This window comes from Vicugna pacos, chromosome 14 (genome assembly GCF_048564905.1).
Source record: "Vicugna pacos chromosome 14, VicPac4, whole genome shotgun sequence".
Taxonomy (NCBI): Eukaryota; Metazoa; Chordata; class Mammalia; order Artiodactyla; family Camelidae; genus Vicugna; species Vicugna pacos.
The window spans coordinates 61607690-61624486 of record NC_133000.1 but is presented as its reverse complement, the minus strand read 5'-3'; the positions used below and the strand labels follow the sequence as shown (position 1 = coordinate 61624486).

The 16797-nt window shown below is 37.1% G+C and overlaps 1 protein-coding gene across 1 annotated transcript in view; it reads right to left on the bottom strand.

Moving 5' to 3' along the window:
* Nucleotides 1-16797, bottom strand: part of DNAJC3 (DnaJ heat shock protein family (Hsp40) member C3) — a 53902-nt gene that overhangs the window by 24387 nt on the left and 12718 nt on the right. Inside the window, exons 2-4 of the mRNA XM_072976462.1 lie at nucleotides 10365-10475; nucleotides 4050-4174; nucleotides 2145-2219 (exon numbers count right to left, since the gene is read on the bottom strand). Coding sequence (XP_072832563.1) covers nucleotides 2145-2219; nucleotides 4050-4174; nucleotides 10365-10475 — 311 coding nt within the window. The remainder of the gene's footprint in view (nucleotides 1-2144; nucleotides 2220-4049; nucleotides 4175-10364; nucleotides 10476-16797) is intronic.

Below are 16797 nucleotides of genomic sequence, written 5' to 3'. Positions count from 1 at the left end.
GGAGGCAGAGGAATGCAAAATGGCACAGTTACTCTGGAAAGCAACTGGACAGTTTCTTATAAAACTAAACAATTACCATAGAACCTAGAATTACACTCCTGGGCATTTATCCCAGGCAAATGAAAACTTACATTCACACTAAAGCCCGTACAAGAGTGTTCACAGCAGTTTATTCATAATAGCAAAAAAGTAGAAACCACCCAAAATGTCCATCAACTGAGGAACAGATGAATAAAATGCATCATATACATACCACGCAACACTCAGCAATTAAAAGGAACAGCTAAGTGATACATGCAACAACCTGGATGAATCTCCAGGGAATTATGCTGAGTAAAAAAGTCAATTCCAAAAGGTTACATAACACTTGATATCATGTTTGCAACATTTTTGAAATGTCAAAATTTAAGAAATGACTAACAAATTAATGCTTGTCAGATATGAACGAGGGGCTGGAGCAGGACGGCAGGGAGGTGAATGTGGTAATACATGGGCAACAGAAGGGATCCTTGCGGACTGTTCAGTATCTTGTTCAGTATCTTGACTGGGGATGGACACGGGAAAAAGTGCACAGAATTTAAGACACAGAAAGAAATGAATACTAATAAAACTGAGGAATATGAATAGACTGGTAGATTACATTCAACATCAATATCCTGACTGTAATACCATACTACAGTTTTACAAGATGATATCATTGGGAGAAACTGGGTATCAGGTAAAGGGCACACAGGATCTCTCCGTATTATTAATTACAACTGCATGGGAATCTACAATTATCTTAACAAAGACTTCAATTTAAAAGAAAATATCACTCAATACAGATGCACATACTCATGGAAGAATCCTATGACAATAAGAGCAAAGGCAATTTGAAGAACACACTGTCAGAAGCATGACTGTCAGAGAACAATCTAAAAGTGTAAAGTCTCATGAAAGTTCCCTTCTTATTTCTAAGAGGTTTTAATATTGATGACAGAAATGACAACTCCAGAAATAGTCACACTTTTCCAAAAGCATACAGCCAACGTTCCATAAGAATTAATTTGTGCTAAAGCTTTATTCTAAAATGTGCTATTTCTACTCTAATGTTGTAACTGGAAAAAAAATTCCAAGTAACAAATGTAAAGCATTGTTAAAAATAAGGAAACACATTCTTACATTTTATCATTCATCCATTCAATGAATTTTTACACAGCACTTGCTATGTACACAGGACTGACCTAGGGAAAGGTTACTCCAGCACCGTTGCCTCCCCATCACCCGTCCGTCAGCCTGCTCTCAAGCAAGTTCCCAGGTAGCAGAGAAGATCAGATAAACATAAAATGACACTAAATTTTATTAAGACCATGAGATAGCTTTGATTCAATACAATTAACATCTAATGTGTTTTGGATTTGTCTGCATATGACTGAGTATTATGACAAAGGTTATGAAACATTAGAAAGTTTAGTTTTATTTTCATCATGGTTATTGTCATAGTAACTAAGCATTTTAATAAACTACGGAAATGCAAATAATGAACAAAGGGAGATATATATATATATATATATACACACACACACACATACACACACATAACTACCCTTCCTAGACCACTCCAGAATCAAATTCATGTGGAACAAAAAAGCAGGTCTTAAAACAAATCCAATGAGGGGATAAAGACATCAGCAAGTTGCTTCCCTCAAATCATTTTTCAGGATAAAATTTCTTCAGCTACATGTAATCTGTAACATCCTCCTGAACAAATCCAAAACCTTTATACTGCGTAAAGTAGCCATGCGGGTGGATTGCAAAATTCCCTTTTAAGAATCTGTTTCATTATTCCTTTCAAATCAAATAAAGGGTTTCCCAAGTCACTCAGACGACTTTTAGAATAGCTCAGCTGACATCTCTAGATTCTTATGGAGAACGTGAGCTATATGAACTGAATCGGGATTACTATCTATCCCAAACACTTCCCCTTCTATCTGTTAAAGTGATGCTTTGATGTCAGCCACTAAATATTAATTCAGGAACTATGATTCTTACATACACAAGTTACCTTTCAGGTATGAAATTATTATTAAATGTCTTAATATAAAAAAAGTCCAATATGTTCACTCAAAATAACATTCACAGAGCCACATACAAACTGAACTTACCACTTTTTTAAAATCATCTTCTGCTTCATCAAGTTTTCCTTGTTTGAGTAGTAAGTGACCTCTCTGTAATCTTGCCTAGAAAAAAAAAAGGGTATCCTGAGTACTACGAATTCCTAAATTTTCTTTAAATACAAAGAATAAAAGTAAATAAGCTAATGAAATATTCATTTTTCCTATGCCTATTTGACTTGGCACTCTGAGAATAATTCATAGAACCAATGAATGTGCATAAATTTTGTTGAAATATGCTTCCTTAAAAATACTTTTTACTATATCCAAAAGATAAAAATAAAAACATGTGTTCTTACAAAATCTTGTACATGAATGTTCATAGCAATAGCCAAAAAGCAGAAACAACCCAAATACCCATCAATAAATCAATAAGCAAATGTGATGCATCCATATAATGGAATAACTTTCAGCCGTAAAAAGGAATGTGAAATACTGACACATGCTACAATACGGATGAACCCTGAAAACATTATGCTAAGTGAAAGAAGTCAGACACAAAAGACACATATTTAATATGAAATATCCAAAACAGACAAATCCATAGACAGAAACATAAGTGGCTGCCAGGGGCTAGGACAGAAATGGGAAGTGACTACTAATTGATACAGAGTTTTTTGGGGGGGGGTTCTGGAACCAGATAATGGGGATGCTTGCAGAACTTTGTAAATATACTTTTAAAAAGTGAATTTGATGATATGTGGATTATATCTCACTTAAAACGTTAACTTACGCCATCATAATAAATTTTTGCCACTATAATAAGAGTTGTATAATCTGGGGCTTTACCAATCAAAGCTCTGGAAATAGTTTTGGTTTTTTATTAACTCCTAATGTGCATATTTACTCCAAGAATAAAAATGCCTCTTCCTTTTAACATGCATCAATTCCTCCCCCTTCATCTCTGACATTCCCTTTCTAATGTGCATAATCCCATCATCTCTTCTAAGAATTCCAACTCTCTGATGATCAATGTCTACCAAAATCATATCAATATTCTACGAAAACTTCTACATTACCTTTAAAGTACATAAAAATTTCCCTAATCCTGTTAAATGCATAAACACAAATAAAAAACAAGATTAAAGCCAATTTAACTATCTGAGAGCTACTTTAATACTAGGAAAATGAGCTACTTAACCTTTGTGGAAGGTTATGGTTAGCTAGGTAAAATAACAGATTAAAGAAAAATTTGACACTTGTGAATTCCACCTTAAAATAGTAATATTTCAAGCCAAATATTTATCCATATCTAATCAGTCATCTCATAGCCTTTCTGGATTATGGCAGGACATAAACAATAAATGAATTACCAAATTAATTTTGAAACAGGATAGTTGGTTCTATTATTTTAAGCCATTACAGTGAAGCTGTCAATTGTCAGGATATCCCATTAGACTGTAAATTCCTCCACTTCTGAAGCTTGAGTGTTCGTTCAGGGGAGGACTCTGTCTAATTCAGCATTGTATCCCCATCACAAACCACTGCTTCACTGGGCTACCCCTCTTCTTTATTCTTCCCACTACAGCCTTAACTGCAACTATCATCAGTCACCTGACAGCCTCTAATTCAACAGCCTCTTCATCAGCTCATTTCTCAGCCTCATGTCTTTGCTCTACACTCCATCCTCCACACAGATATCTTTCCCAACCACGAAGCTAACATCACTGCCCAGTTTCTAAAAATCACCCAATGGACCCACTCCACTGTTCCTTCTTCACACAGACCACCTGTGATTCCAGGGACTGAATTTCTCCGGTTGCACAGTCCACTACCCCACAGCAGCTTACTACATCCTCCAGCTGTGCCTAGCACGCCAGTCCTCACCTAAGCAAACAAGTCACCTCTTCCAAGTTCCCTTAAATTCTCCTTTAAAGAAAGTTGAGATGCACTTACTGCAGTGAAGTCCATCTTCAATTCAATCACTTTAGTCAAATCAGGAAGTGCTGCTTTTGATTTGCCCATAGCTAAAAAGACAGTAGCTCTCCGATAGTAAGCAATGTAGTTATCAGGGTCACCATCTGAAAATGAAAATAATAAATATTAACACTCAGTATTTTATTCAAAAAAACCAAAAATACCTGGACAGTATTAAGAGTTTTGCAATTCTATTAAGAAAAGAATTTCTCCATCAATACTGGGTCATTTTGCTTAGCAAGATCACTGCAAATAAATCCAAAACAGGGGTTCAACAAACTGTAGACTCTGAGCCAAAAACAATCCACAGACTTCAAGTTAAGAATATTTTTTACATTTTTAAAGAGTTAAGAATTAGAAAAATATGCAGCAGAGACTATGCAGCTTCAAAGCCAAAAATATTTATTATCTGGCCATTTACGGAAAAAGTTTGCCGACCTCTGATCTAGAATATTAACTGTATTCAACTCTTAACTTTAAAAAAAGTGACTGCCTCTGAAAACAGAAGGAAACTCACTTCACGTCAACAGTAGTTATCGGGGCAGAGAGACTGGATTTTCTTCTTTATATTTTTCATATACATAACAAACTGTTTCAAAATGTTTCACAATGAACATGGATTACCTTTATATTCATTAATTTCTTTTTAAATTTAAGTTCTCCATGACTTACTTACACTAAGGAAAGAATTATTAGAAATAACAGAATTTAAGACCTAGAGTTTACACCACACACCATCATCTTCGTATGTCCAAATTCTACTCAATCTGAGGCACAGCTCAAATGACTTACTAGATTACATATATGAAAATAAACCTTTCATTCCTTCAATTTCCATAACACTCTATAATATATATCTCTTACAGCATCTATGAGTACCCCCTGATGTCAATTATTTGTATACTTACCTCACTCTATAAAAAAATTAATTCCTTGAGTGAATTCGTTTTTGTGTGTCTAAAGCACCTGGAAATCAGATGAAAGGAAATGGAAACCAATTCCTGATAACTGCAACAAGGGATACTCCCACGTCCCCGCAATACTGAGACCTGCATGGGACAAGCCAGGGACCCAAAGAAGTGAGCACAGACATGGCTCTCAAAGAGACATACTGCCCCAAGACACTCAGATCATTCCATTCTCCCACATGAAATTAACAATGAGATTTAAAAAAAAACAGATGTTGCTTATATTGAATTCAGTATGAAACTCTGTCAAGAAATGAAAAATGCTTATTGCTAACTCTGGGAATTTTATCAAGAAGGCATCTTCAGCAAAAAATTGCAATGGACTTCTATTTGGAAAAAACCTGATCATTTCCATCTACTCCAAAAACCCTCCAACGAGTATGGTGTATGACAATGCTTTTTATTAAGTATTTGATTATATACATATAAAAATGTCTATGTAAAATACTTCTGGGGCATTCACTTTCACTTATCTTACTATTCAGCTTTTAGGTATTTTTGAGATATGAAATGGGATTGGAACCCCAATTTATAACACTGAACCTATAAAAATAAGGAATCATATGTCAATGGTTCAACATATGAATCAAGAATCAATGTGCTTAGTGGTACAGTCACTTGAACGGCAAATCAAAATAACCTTCCGTGAACCTTAATTCAAAAAGACACCTGCACCCCAATGTTCATAGCAGCACTATTTACAATAGCCAAGACATGGAAGCAACCTAAATGTCCATCGACAGATGACTGGATAAAGAAGTTGTGGTACATTTATACAATGGAATACTACTCAGCCATAAAAATAATAAAATAATGCCATTTGCAGCAACATGGATGGCCCTGGAGAATGTCATTCAAAGTGAACTAAGCCAGAAGGAGAAAGAAAAATACCATATGATATCACTCATATGTGGAATCTAAAAAAAAAAAAAAAAAGACAAATGAACTTATATATAAAACAGAAACAGACTCACAGACATAGAATACAAACTTATGGTTACCAGGGGGAAGGGGATGGGAAGGGATAAATTGGGAGTTTGAGATTTGCAGATACTGACTGGTATATATAAAATAGATAAACAAGTTAATACTGTATAGCACAGGGAACTATACTCAGTATCTTGTAGTAGCTTATGGTGAAAAAGAATATGAAAATGAATATATGTATATTCCTGTATAACTGAAGCATTGTGCTGTACACCAGAAATTGACACAACATTGTAAACTGACTACGCTTCAATTATAAAAAAAAAGTAAAAAAGTTAAAGATTTTTTAAAAATAACCTTCCCTAGCTCTTCATCTTAAAATGCCATCAGTTCCTAGAACTAGTGTCCATTCCTTTATCATTATGCATGAAGTAGCAACTGAACAAGAATTGGTTTAAGACACTCATACTTAGTTTCTCACAAGATTTAATAACCTTGAAAGTAATCACTTTTTGTGTTATCCATTGGAATACAATATAGTTCACTATTTAAATTACATGCAAGCCTACATCTGGAAATACTAGACTTCATTTGAAAACATGTCATTCAAACTGTTACACCAGTTTATTCAAAATCTTAACATGAGAGAGAGATTTAAGGTCTAATCCTAAAACTATCGAACAATTCAAATACGAGGAAATTAGCCCTAATAAAGAAAATACAACTACCATCTGGAGAAAAACATCAAAAAAGCCAAAAATTACAAACAATGCTGTAAATGGCAGCAGCGGGAGGCAGACAGAACACCACCCTCACTGAGGTACAGAAAACTTTCCATTCTTGCTCCCAGCTAACCTAACTCTACCCCTTCATTCATTCAAACTTTAACTGAGCACCACCAGAGAATAAAATAATAATAGTAGTAACAATAATATGATAGTACCTATCCTTAAGAAGTTCACAATCTTCTGAACTAGAATGTGACCTTTGGAAAGTCACTAGACCACTCTTTGTTTCCTTTTGTGTAAACGTGAATAGTAACAGCATCCCCATCTCACAAGTGAGGTTCAAACGCAATGAGAAAGCACCGCAATACGTTTAAGCATCAAATGAACGTACATGGATTTTGCTTTTGGATTTAGCAAAATTACGTAAGTGTGAAACTGGTTTTCTTAACAAGCAATTGGAGAAATCTGTTATTTCATTCCTGCCCACCGTTTAATTCACCACTTTAGACATTCATTCACGCCAGATATACCTAAGACATTCTGTAAGGGCTACCAAAGAAATGTTCTCAGACCCTCCAATTCACTGTCCCCATAAGACCATGCTGCAGGAAAGAGGCAGGGCATCCTCACACCCACACTGTGGTTTTCTCTAATGATAAGTCTCTAAACAAAGCTTGTGTCTGACTACTTCATAGTAGTGAAATAGATGCAACTGCCTCAGAAGACTATTTGGAAAGTGATACCGACACTCTTCCTTAAATCATTTTCTAACAGATCAAGAATATTTCCCTAACTGTTGCAAATCTTAAAACTCCTACCAAAAATGCCAGATTCAAAACAATTGCAAACCAAAATACCAATAGGTCTGTACCACATAGTAGAAACATTTGTGTTGCTATTGAGTTTTAATAAACTCTTTACTGTGTGAAAATGTAACCATAAAACATACCATGCTTAAGTAATTTTCAAAACATAACCAAGTAATTTTCCAAAAATGAAAATGGAAAAAGGGTGTCACAATCATAAATAAGGCCAGCTGCAGGACCATTATAATAAAAAATGATCCATCGACAGTCCTACTGCCACTTGCCAAATTTTATTACAAACTCTAACATCAATTTCTAATCACAGGAAAAGTTGAAGAAATAAAGTACATCATAAAATTCCTAAGTTGGGAAGTATAAACATTTAATGAATTTTTTATACAGTAAGTTTAAAGCAACGTACTAAAATATGGGCGATATTTTACCACACAAGATCACCATACATTTCACAGCAGCACAGCTCTTCCGTCTACAGCTGTAACTACAACAACGGCATAACTTGTTCGTCTAGAAGCCAGGACACCTGCACTAACTCACTGGGTCACCTGAAGCAGTAAACCTGGCCAAACTCAACATGAGGTCTGGTAAATCAGACGACTGAGACAGAGGGTATACAGGTCTTTTCTGGTAAACACACATCTCATAAAAGATTCAACAGGCCATGACACCACATCACCCCATCACTATCTACTATATATTTCCGTCAACTACAACTTAAACTCTATTTTCTATAGTTAGTTATGAACAACCAGTGTTTTACGTAAGCTAAAATGATGAATGTCTCAAACTACACAGGTCTTCCTCAAATTATTACCAGGATAACTGCTACTTGCCAAAATACAATGAACAAAATGATACTGCTATTCAAACCTGAATACACTAGCAGTGTTCTACTCTCTCCCTTTACTGAGTTTCACAAATAAATCACCACATTTTAGCTTTACTAAAATATGTCTTTTCAGTATAGACAATATTTTATTGGGTACTTTGGGGAAGAGCCATCTCTAAAATTCTTGTGTGGCAATGAAGCTAAAGAAAAATAGGCAGTCATTTTAAACTATGTTTAACAATATGCCGTAGCCCTTAATGTTCCTAATGATTTGTGAGATTAAAGGAAGCAAATAATGTAAAATAAGTAGAAGGTTATGTTTCTGCAAATATTCTTGTGGTAGCAAGGAACAATCAATATTTTTTAAAGACATGCTTTATCTAAGACAGTAACTTTAAAAATGTTAATTTACCATGCTGCAGCACTGAAGACAATGCAAATCACCAGAGAAAGTGTGGACTCAGGAATGACATGATAGGAATGACATGGTCACACAGCACATGGTCTCTAGCGAAAAGGAACTAGTGCAAATTGTCAAGCCAATTAACAACTTTCCAAGGTGAGATAATCACTGAAATGAAGAAACCTTTCTCTTAGAAACTCCACATAGTTCAGAAAACCCTATTAACATATTAAATATGTTTTTAGAAAAATCTTAATTTTCAAAGACACAATATTTTTATACGCTTTATATGTGTGATTATCCCCTTCTCACTTAATTTTCATTAACAGTCCTTTTTCGGGCGGCATGGTGAAAACTGCTGGGAATACGCAGTTCACTTCTTTAAGCCTACATTTTCTTACATAACTGGCTCAATGTCACAGGATTATCAAGTGGTAAAGCCAAGATTAAAATCTAGGTTTCTTACCATTCCAGAGAGCTAATAACATCAGTAATAAAAATCCGAGCTTAAGAAAAAGCACAAAGGAAAATATCACTGAGCCAAAAACCTATTTTTTGTTTGTACAATAAATTACAATAGGACAATTCTTCTGGTGAGCGGAACGGTATCTTATTAAAAATACACCACTTCATTACCCTGCAGGTTGACTTGTCACTCTTAACTATCTCAAATAAAGGTGAGAATATATAAGTAAATAAAAAAGAAGTCAGGAATGTCAGTGTCAAAAAGTTTTCACACCAGAAGTTTATGTACTAACTCATAAGAAAATCCTCACTTATGACCTATTTACTCTGGTCATCTTGTTTTTCAATCCCAGTAGATTAAATACTGCAGAGACAGTTTATGCTACAGAAAGATATAAGTGAGCAATAAAAAGCAAGAGTCTAAGGGGCAGAGGGAGTCTGACCAACAATGAAGAGGCAATGAACTGCAGGATCCCCCAGGGCCTCAAAGCTGCTGTTACACTGATGATCTCAAATCATCAAGAAACTCAGCAGTATTCAGAGAAATCTGTTTAAGGCAAAAAATATACACCTCAGGCTCTCTGTATCTGCAGGTCCCGAAACCATAGATAGAGAGTATTTGGGGAGAAATCTGCTGCACAACTGCTTACATAGTATTTGCATGATACTCACAACTATTTACATGGTCTTTGCCCTGTGTTATGTATGATAAGTGATCTAGAGATGATTTAAAGTACACGGAAAGAGTGCGTAGGTTATATGCAAATACTACACCATTTTATATAAGGGACTTGGGTATCTGTGGATTTTGGCAACCAATGGGGGGGGGTGTCCTAGAACCAATCCCCTGTGGATACCTGGGGACAACCATAATACATTCAGAAAAGTGTTCTGTCAAAATTATCTTGAATTATTCTCGGTACTTACATTTTTAAGTCTCAGTTACATGGAAAATTATATGTTAGATACATATGCATTCAAATGTTATGCATTTATTTTACTACTCTACTTCACCCAGAATCCTGTAAATATTTTTAAATATTTTACTTAAACAGTAAATAATATTTATTTTAAATATTATCCCATAAAAGGGATATAAATTAGAATTCACTAAGATAGCCATTGAGTGTTTTGGTTCCAAGATACAAACCTACTGCAGCATGGAACTGAGATAAAGCATCAGCCAGCTGTCCAGCTGCAAGGAGTTTCTTGCCCAATTCAAGATGTTTTTCAACATCTGCATTTACTCCACATTCAGCACCTAAAAACAAATTAAAAAATAATAAATCAACTTTCCACAAACCAAGATTTAATTCCAAAGAACAAAATGTTAAAAATATAGTTATCTGCTTCAGCCACCTATTCAGATGAAAAGTCACAGAAGCTGAAGAGTGACCTAGGCAAAGTAACCATGAAGTACAAACACTGCTTCATTTTAGAGTATAAGCCACCCCAATATATACCCCCACCAACCTAGTCAGAAGAATGTACCCAGTCTACAAAATACAAGGAGAACTAAACTCAGTAACTAGTAAAATCAGTTATAATTTATTGTTCAACATTAGAATGGCTTTGTTAAACTAGAGTCTCACTTTAATGGATATTAGAGTCCACTATAATATTCAAAAACTTATTGAGCATCTACAGTACACCAGGCACTTTTCGGGATATTTAGGACAAGTGAACAAAACAAACAAAAACCTCGGTCCCACGTGGCACCTGACATTACAGCAGCAGGAGACAGACATAAGAAATAAGTAACTTACAGAGTACGGTTAGTGAACAGTGGAGCTGTGTGAGGCGGGGCGGGAGCGGTGGGACTTTCAGTATTACATAAGGTGGTCAAGGACAGGCCTCACTGGGAAGCTGGCATTTGAGCAAAGACTTAACTTGAAGAAAGTAAGGACTCACCAGGTAGGTATCCAGCTAGGAAAAGAGCTTGCCAAGAAGGACCAACAAGTGTGAGGGCCCTAAGTCAGGAGGATGCCAGGTATGTTCCAGAAACAGCAGGGAGGACAGCATGGCTACCACACAGCCAGCAAGGGAGACAACAGAACAAGATGAGATCAGAGTAGTAGAAGGCCCGACTATGTACAGCTTTGGTTTCACTCTTGGCAAAATAGGGAGCTAGCGAGGAATTGTGCATAGAATAACATGATCTGATTGTCTGGGCCCATTATCAACGTGCTGCGTCTCAGCTCTGAATTCATCCTTCAGTACTGGACTCTATTAAGAGACTGGAGTGTTTAAGCATTCTTCTGTACACTGAGCACAATGCTATGCTTTGTCAGTAAAGGGCACTGAAAGGGCACTGCAGGAAGGACACCTCCTGGTTCCTGTTGACACCATTACTTCTTTCTGGCCCCTGCTACCCAGCGTTCTGGGGCAGCACATCCAGTGCTGCCCTGCCCTAGCCATATGCCCAGGGGTCCAGTCCCTCAGCCACCTGGCAGCCTTGGTCACACACCACCTCCCAAGGGGGACACCTCACATTCCAGGCTTCATACCTACAGCAGCACCCCAACTCCCCACACACACAGGCCGACCAGCTGGGTCTCACCTACCCCTGAGGTTGATTCTTGCTTCCCCAGCTACTGTAGGCCATCTCTAGACCTGGCAACTCAGCAAATTTTCCTAACAACAAACTTAGGCTTCAACTAAACTGTCTCCAATGAAGTCTGAACCCCAACCTTGAGGAGGGAATCCCCTTCCAAACTGGCCCTTCCTTGGGGACCGTCTGTCAGCCCCAGACCATCCTGTAGTTCTCTTTACATCATTAAGTTCACCCTCCTATCATAACAATTCTTTATATTGAACTTTCCCTTTTAAAATTACCCTGTGGTTTCTGTCTCCTAAATGGACCCAGACTCATACACAACTGGTAGAGACAGAACCACAAAAACGGGATTTAAGGATTAGTTTGGTCATGCCCTTGAGCTTGAGTGCAGTGCTGATTTCCTTGTCAATGAGAAAGAAGATGTTAGTAATCCACAGCAGGTATCAGAATCACAGTTAACCATGATATTTGTGGTTGACAGTAATGAAGTGCTAACTAAGGCACATGCCTTGGAAGCCCAAGTGGCTGCTGCACTTGATTACAACGGTCGTAATGATGGAAATGAGAACTGGGACGTGGGGTGGATCCTCTGAGTGCACTAGAGCATTCGGAGGAAATAACAAGCTCAGGTCGAACCCCCAGCTCAAGTCAGTCTGAGAAATTCCAAGGCAGCCCCAAAACAATCTCTTACCTTTCATAGCCACAGAGCCAATTTAGCTGAAAATCAAACACAAAATGTAATTTTGAGGGCTGCTGAATTAAAATAGTTGAATTCACAGTCTCCCCTGCAAGCTTCTTCTATGAAACTTAGGACCTGCGTTAGTAAAGAATAGGATCCTCAAACTTAGAACGGAGACATCTGGTTGTACCTAGATGAAACTGACCAACTCAAACCTCCAAGTCCTTCTGAGCCTCCCTTACCTACAGGAGTAGCCTGCCTTCCACTATCAGTGGAACCTCACTTTCCACTGCTTGAAATTCCTAAGATAACCTTACCTAGGGCAGATGCCATGAAAGGAAATGCTCACTGAGACCCAACCTAAACATTCTAGATGTCACTAGGCAAGTATACACTGACCTAAAGAAAACAGTTTACACACCAAAAGAATTGTTAAGACTTTACTGATAAACTAGGAGAAACCCACAGGCACATGTGCAAGTGGATTCTAAAGGTCTTAGATCAAGGAGAGTGGAATATAACAAGAGAGCTGACCTCATTAACTGATATGTGCCCACTTACTGGAGCAGAGGTCAGCAAACTGTATTTGTAAATAAAATTTTACTGGAACACAGCCATGTCCCTTCATTACACATTGCCCAAGGCTGCTTTCATGCTACAACGGAAAAGTTGAGTAGTTTCAACAAAAACCGTATGGCTCATCAAACCTAGAGACAACTATAGTATATTGAGAAAAGCTTTCTGTCAAAATTATCTTGAATTATTCTTGGTACTTATAGTTTTAAGTCTCAGTTACATGGAAAACTCTCTTACAGTAGATATATATATATATGCATTCAATGGGGAGGGTAGAACTCAGTGGTAGAGCACGCATGAAGTCCTGGGTTCAATCCCTAGTACCTGTGTTCGAAAGTAAATTAAAATAAATAAGCCTAATTACCTCCCCCCAAAACATAAATAAATAAAAACAAAGTTGTATGCATTCAAATGCTGTGCATTTATTTTATTACTCTTTTTCACCCAGAGTCCTCTAAATATTGTTAAACATTTAAACAGTAAATAATATTTGTTTTGTTGTCCCAAAAAAGGGATATGAATTAGAATTCACTATGATAGCCACTGAGTGTTTTGGTTCCAAGATACAAACATACCGCACATGAAAGCATCAGCTAGCTGGCCAGCCGCAAGGAGTTTCCTACCAAGGGGAAATGTGGTTTGCTGCTATACAATGACGGCAAAGAAGGCTACATCTGGAACCCCAAGGAGTCTCCTAGGGGCTTAGTACTTCCATGCCTGATTCTAAACATTAATTAAAAACTACAGCAGCCAGAAAGAGAAAGAAAAATACCATATGATATCTCACATGTGGAATCTAAAAAAAAAAAAAAGACAAATGAACTTATTTACAAAACAGAAACAAACTCACAGACCTAGAAAACAAACTTATGGTTACCAGGGGGTAGGGGGTAGGAAGGTATAAATTGGAAGTTCAAGATTTGCAGGTACTAACTACTATGTAAATAAATCAACAAGTTTATACTGTATAACACAGGAATTATATTCAATATCTTGTAGTAATTTATGGTGAAAAAGAATATATGTATGTTTATGTATGACTGAACATAATGCTACACACCAGAAACTGACACATTGTAAACTGACTATACTTCAACAAAAAAAAAATATGAAAAAATAAAAGTAAAAACTTTAAACTTACAATGTTTAAAGAAAAAAAAATACAGCAACCAAAAAACAGAACAATTAAGCACTCAGACCCTTCAGAAATGAAGGTTTGGGTTACACCATCAGGTAAAGAAGCCAGAGGAGCTAAGGTTCTAGCTGAGGGCAGGAGAAGCGTGGAATAGGAAGGTGAAGAAGGAAGCCATACAGATCAGCTGTGACCTCGTGACCAATTAGACACAGGACTGCAGTGGTTTTACACATTTTCTCTCTGCTCATTTATACATGTGTTTATTCGTATACAGTCAATTCTCGCAATTCACAGATTCTGCATCTGAGAATTTGCCCACTCACTAGAACTCATTTGTGATCCCCCAATCAATACTCAGGCGCCTTGGCAGTCATTTGAGGATATGTGTACGTGCAGAACAGTGACACACTTCAGAGTCACTCGAAGCGCACATTCCCAGTTGAAGTCAAACAAGATGATCCTCTTCCTTCTTGCATCAGCCCTCATTATAAACAAGTGTCCTTTCTACAGTGTATTTAGTGTCATATTTTTTATTTTTTTTGGTGATTTCACTGTTCACAATGGCCCCCAAACACAGTGCTATCTAGTGTTCCTAAGCACAAAACACTGTAATGTACCTTTCAAAGAAAATGTTTGTTAGATAAGCTTTATTCAGGTATGAATGATAATGCTTTTGGCCATGAGTAGTTCAAAGTTAATTAATCAGTAATATAAATCAGATTACTTTAAACACAAACATACACAAAGTTGTTCTGATCTGTTGACAAAAACATAGTGACCTGAGGCCTTGCAGGATTCTAACCCTGTATTTCCTCCTTAGGTACAATGATTCAGTATTTGCTATTTCAATATTCATGATGACATATGTAATATCTCTACCGTGAATAAGGAGAATCAACCGTACTTTGCCTAATTTCCAGTTTTCATTTTATATACAAGCTGTTGAAATTAACTTTACAACTTAGTTTTCATACAACTGAATACTGAGTGGGACAGTGATGGAATAAGAGTAGTAACTAATACAGCCAGTAATGGACAAAGTAACTGTTAGAACTGTGTCTTCTTAATTGGGGTACCAGTGAGAATTTCTCCACTTAGATGAAGAATAGTTGTAACTTGTTAGGTAGAAAATAGAGTCATTTTGTTGTTCTGAAGTTCAAATGTGTGTAGAAGGTGCATATGGAAACATGTTACAGCGAACATGACATTCAGCTTTTCGGTGTGCTAAAGGGACACTGCAGGAAAAAAATTAGAGCAGTTATCACTTTAGAGAGTCGGAGAAAGACTGGGAAGGAACAGGAGGTAACTTTCTGGGGTGCCAACAGTGTTCTAATCCTGACAGGAGCGTGGGTTACACAGGTATATGCAGTTATCGAAACTCAGCAAATACATACTTTAAAATAAACATTTTATGGTATAAATTTTAAACCCCAAAAAACTGTTGATGATACGCATGTTAAAGTATTTAGAGACATGTGTAGTGATGTTACTTTGGAATACATTTTTTGAAAAGAATGGATAAAGAAGTGCCCAGTTGAATATTGTTAAAAACAAGTATAGTACTTCATTAATGGCAGAATTTAGGTGATGCATGTAGGATTATACACTACAAAATTGTTTCAACTTCACAAAATGTTTAATAATAAAATGTTGGGGAAGTATACAATACAGTAAACACCAGGATGGAGGGCTACACACATGGTGCTGGGAGGACACAAGACACCTAACAACTATAGTTAAAATTGAATAAAATCTGAAATTCAATTTCTCAGTCTTAGTAGTTACAGCATAAATGCTGGATAGCATCATCACAGAAAGTTCTATTGGACTGCACTGGGACGGGGACAGGGGCAGCGGGGTGCGGTGTTCCCTGGGGTCTCACCTGAAACCTGAAGGAAAGACAGACCGGTGTGAAAAGGCTGAAGAGGGAAACGAACATTCCAAACACAAAGAACAGCATATTTAAATGCCCAGAACTCAAGACTAATGAGGCTTTCAGAGAAAGCCAAGTCCAGTGTTTCAGCTGCTCTCCTCTCATCATCGTTTCATTACTCTGGAAGGGGTCACTTTCACTGACAGATGATTCTAGTAAACAGCCAGAAGGGAAGAGGGAAACCAATAAAGTATCTGTTACAACAATCCCGGTGACATGATGGTGACTTGACATGGAGTAGCAGCAGTGGAAATACAGAAAAATAGACTGTTCAGAAAAATAAGAGAGAAAGAAGCCTACATGTGATTTACACACTGACTGGACGTGGAGGTCAAGTGAAGAACAAGCAGAAGCTCAGGAAGATACCCAGGACAACTGTCTGAGCAACTGCCAGCCACTTCGGTCGTCAAAAGCAAGTGAATTCCCAATTCCATCTAACAGCAAAAAGCCAAATGAGATTCACTTTACCTCACTATTTGCCCTACTAAACAAAGCAGCTTCTTAAGCTTTTCATATCCCTGTTCCGCAGTTTCTGTGCAGTGTTTCATTGCCATGGCTGCCTGCTGGAGCCCTCTGTACACGGAAGGAAGGGAAAAGGGGCAGAGAGAAGGAGGAAACTTAAACGTGGTGGTCTCAAAACCTCAGGGTCCTGCAGAGCCCTATTTGTTTTGGACAACAACGTGAAGATGTCTGAAGTATCTAA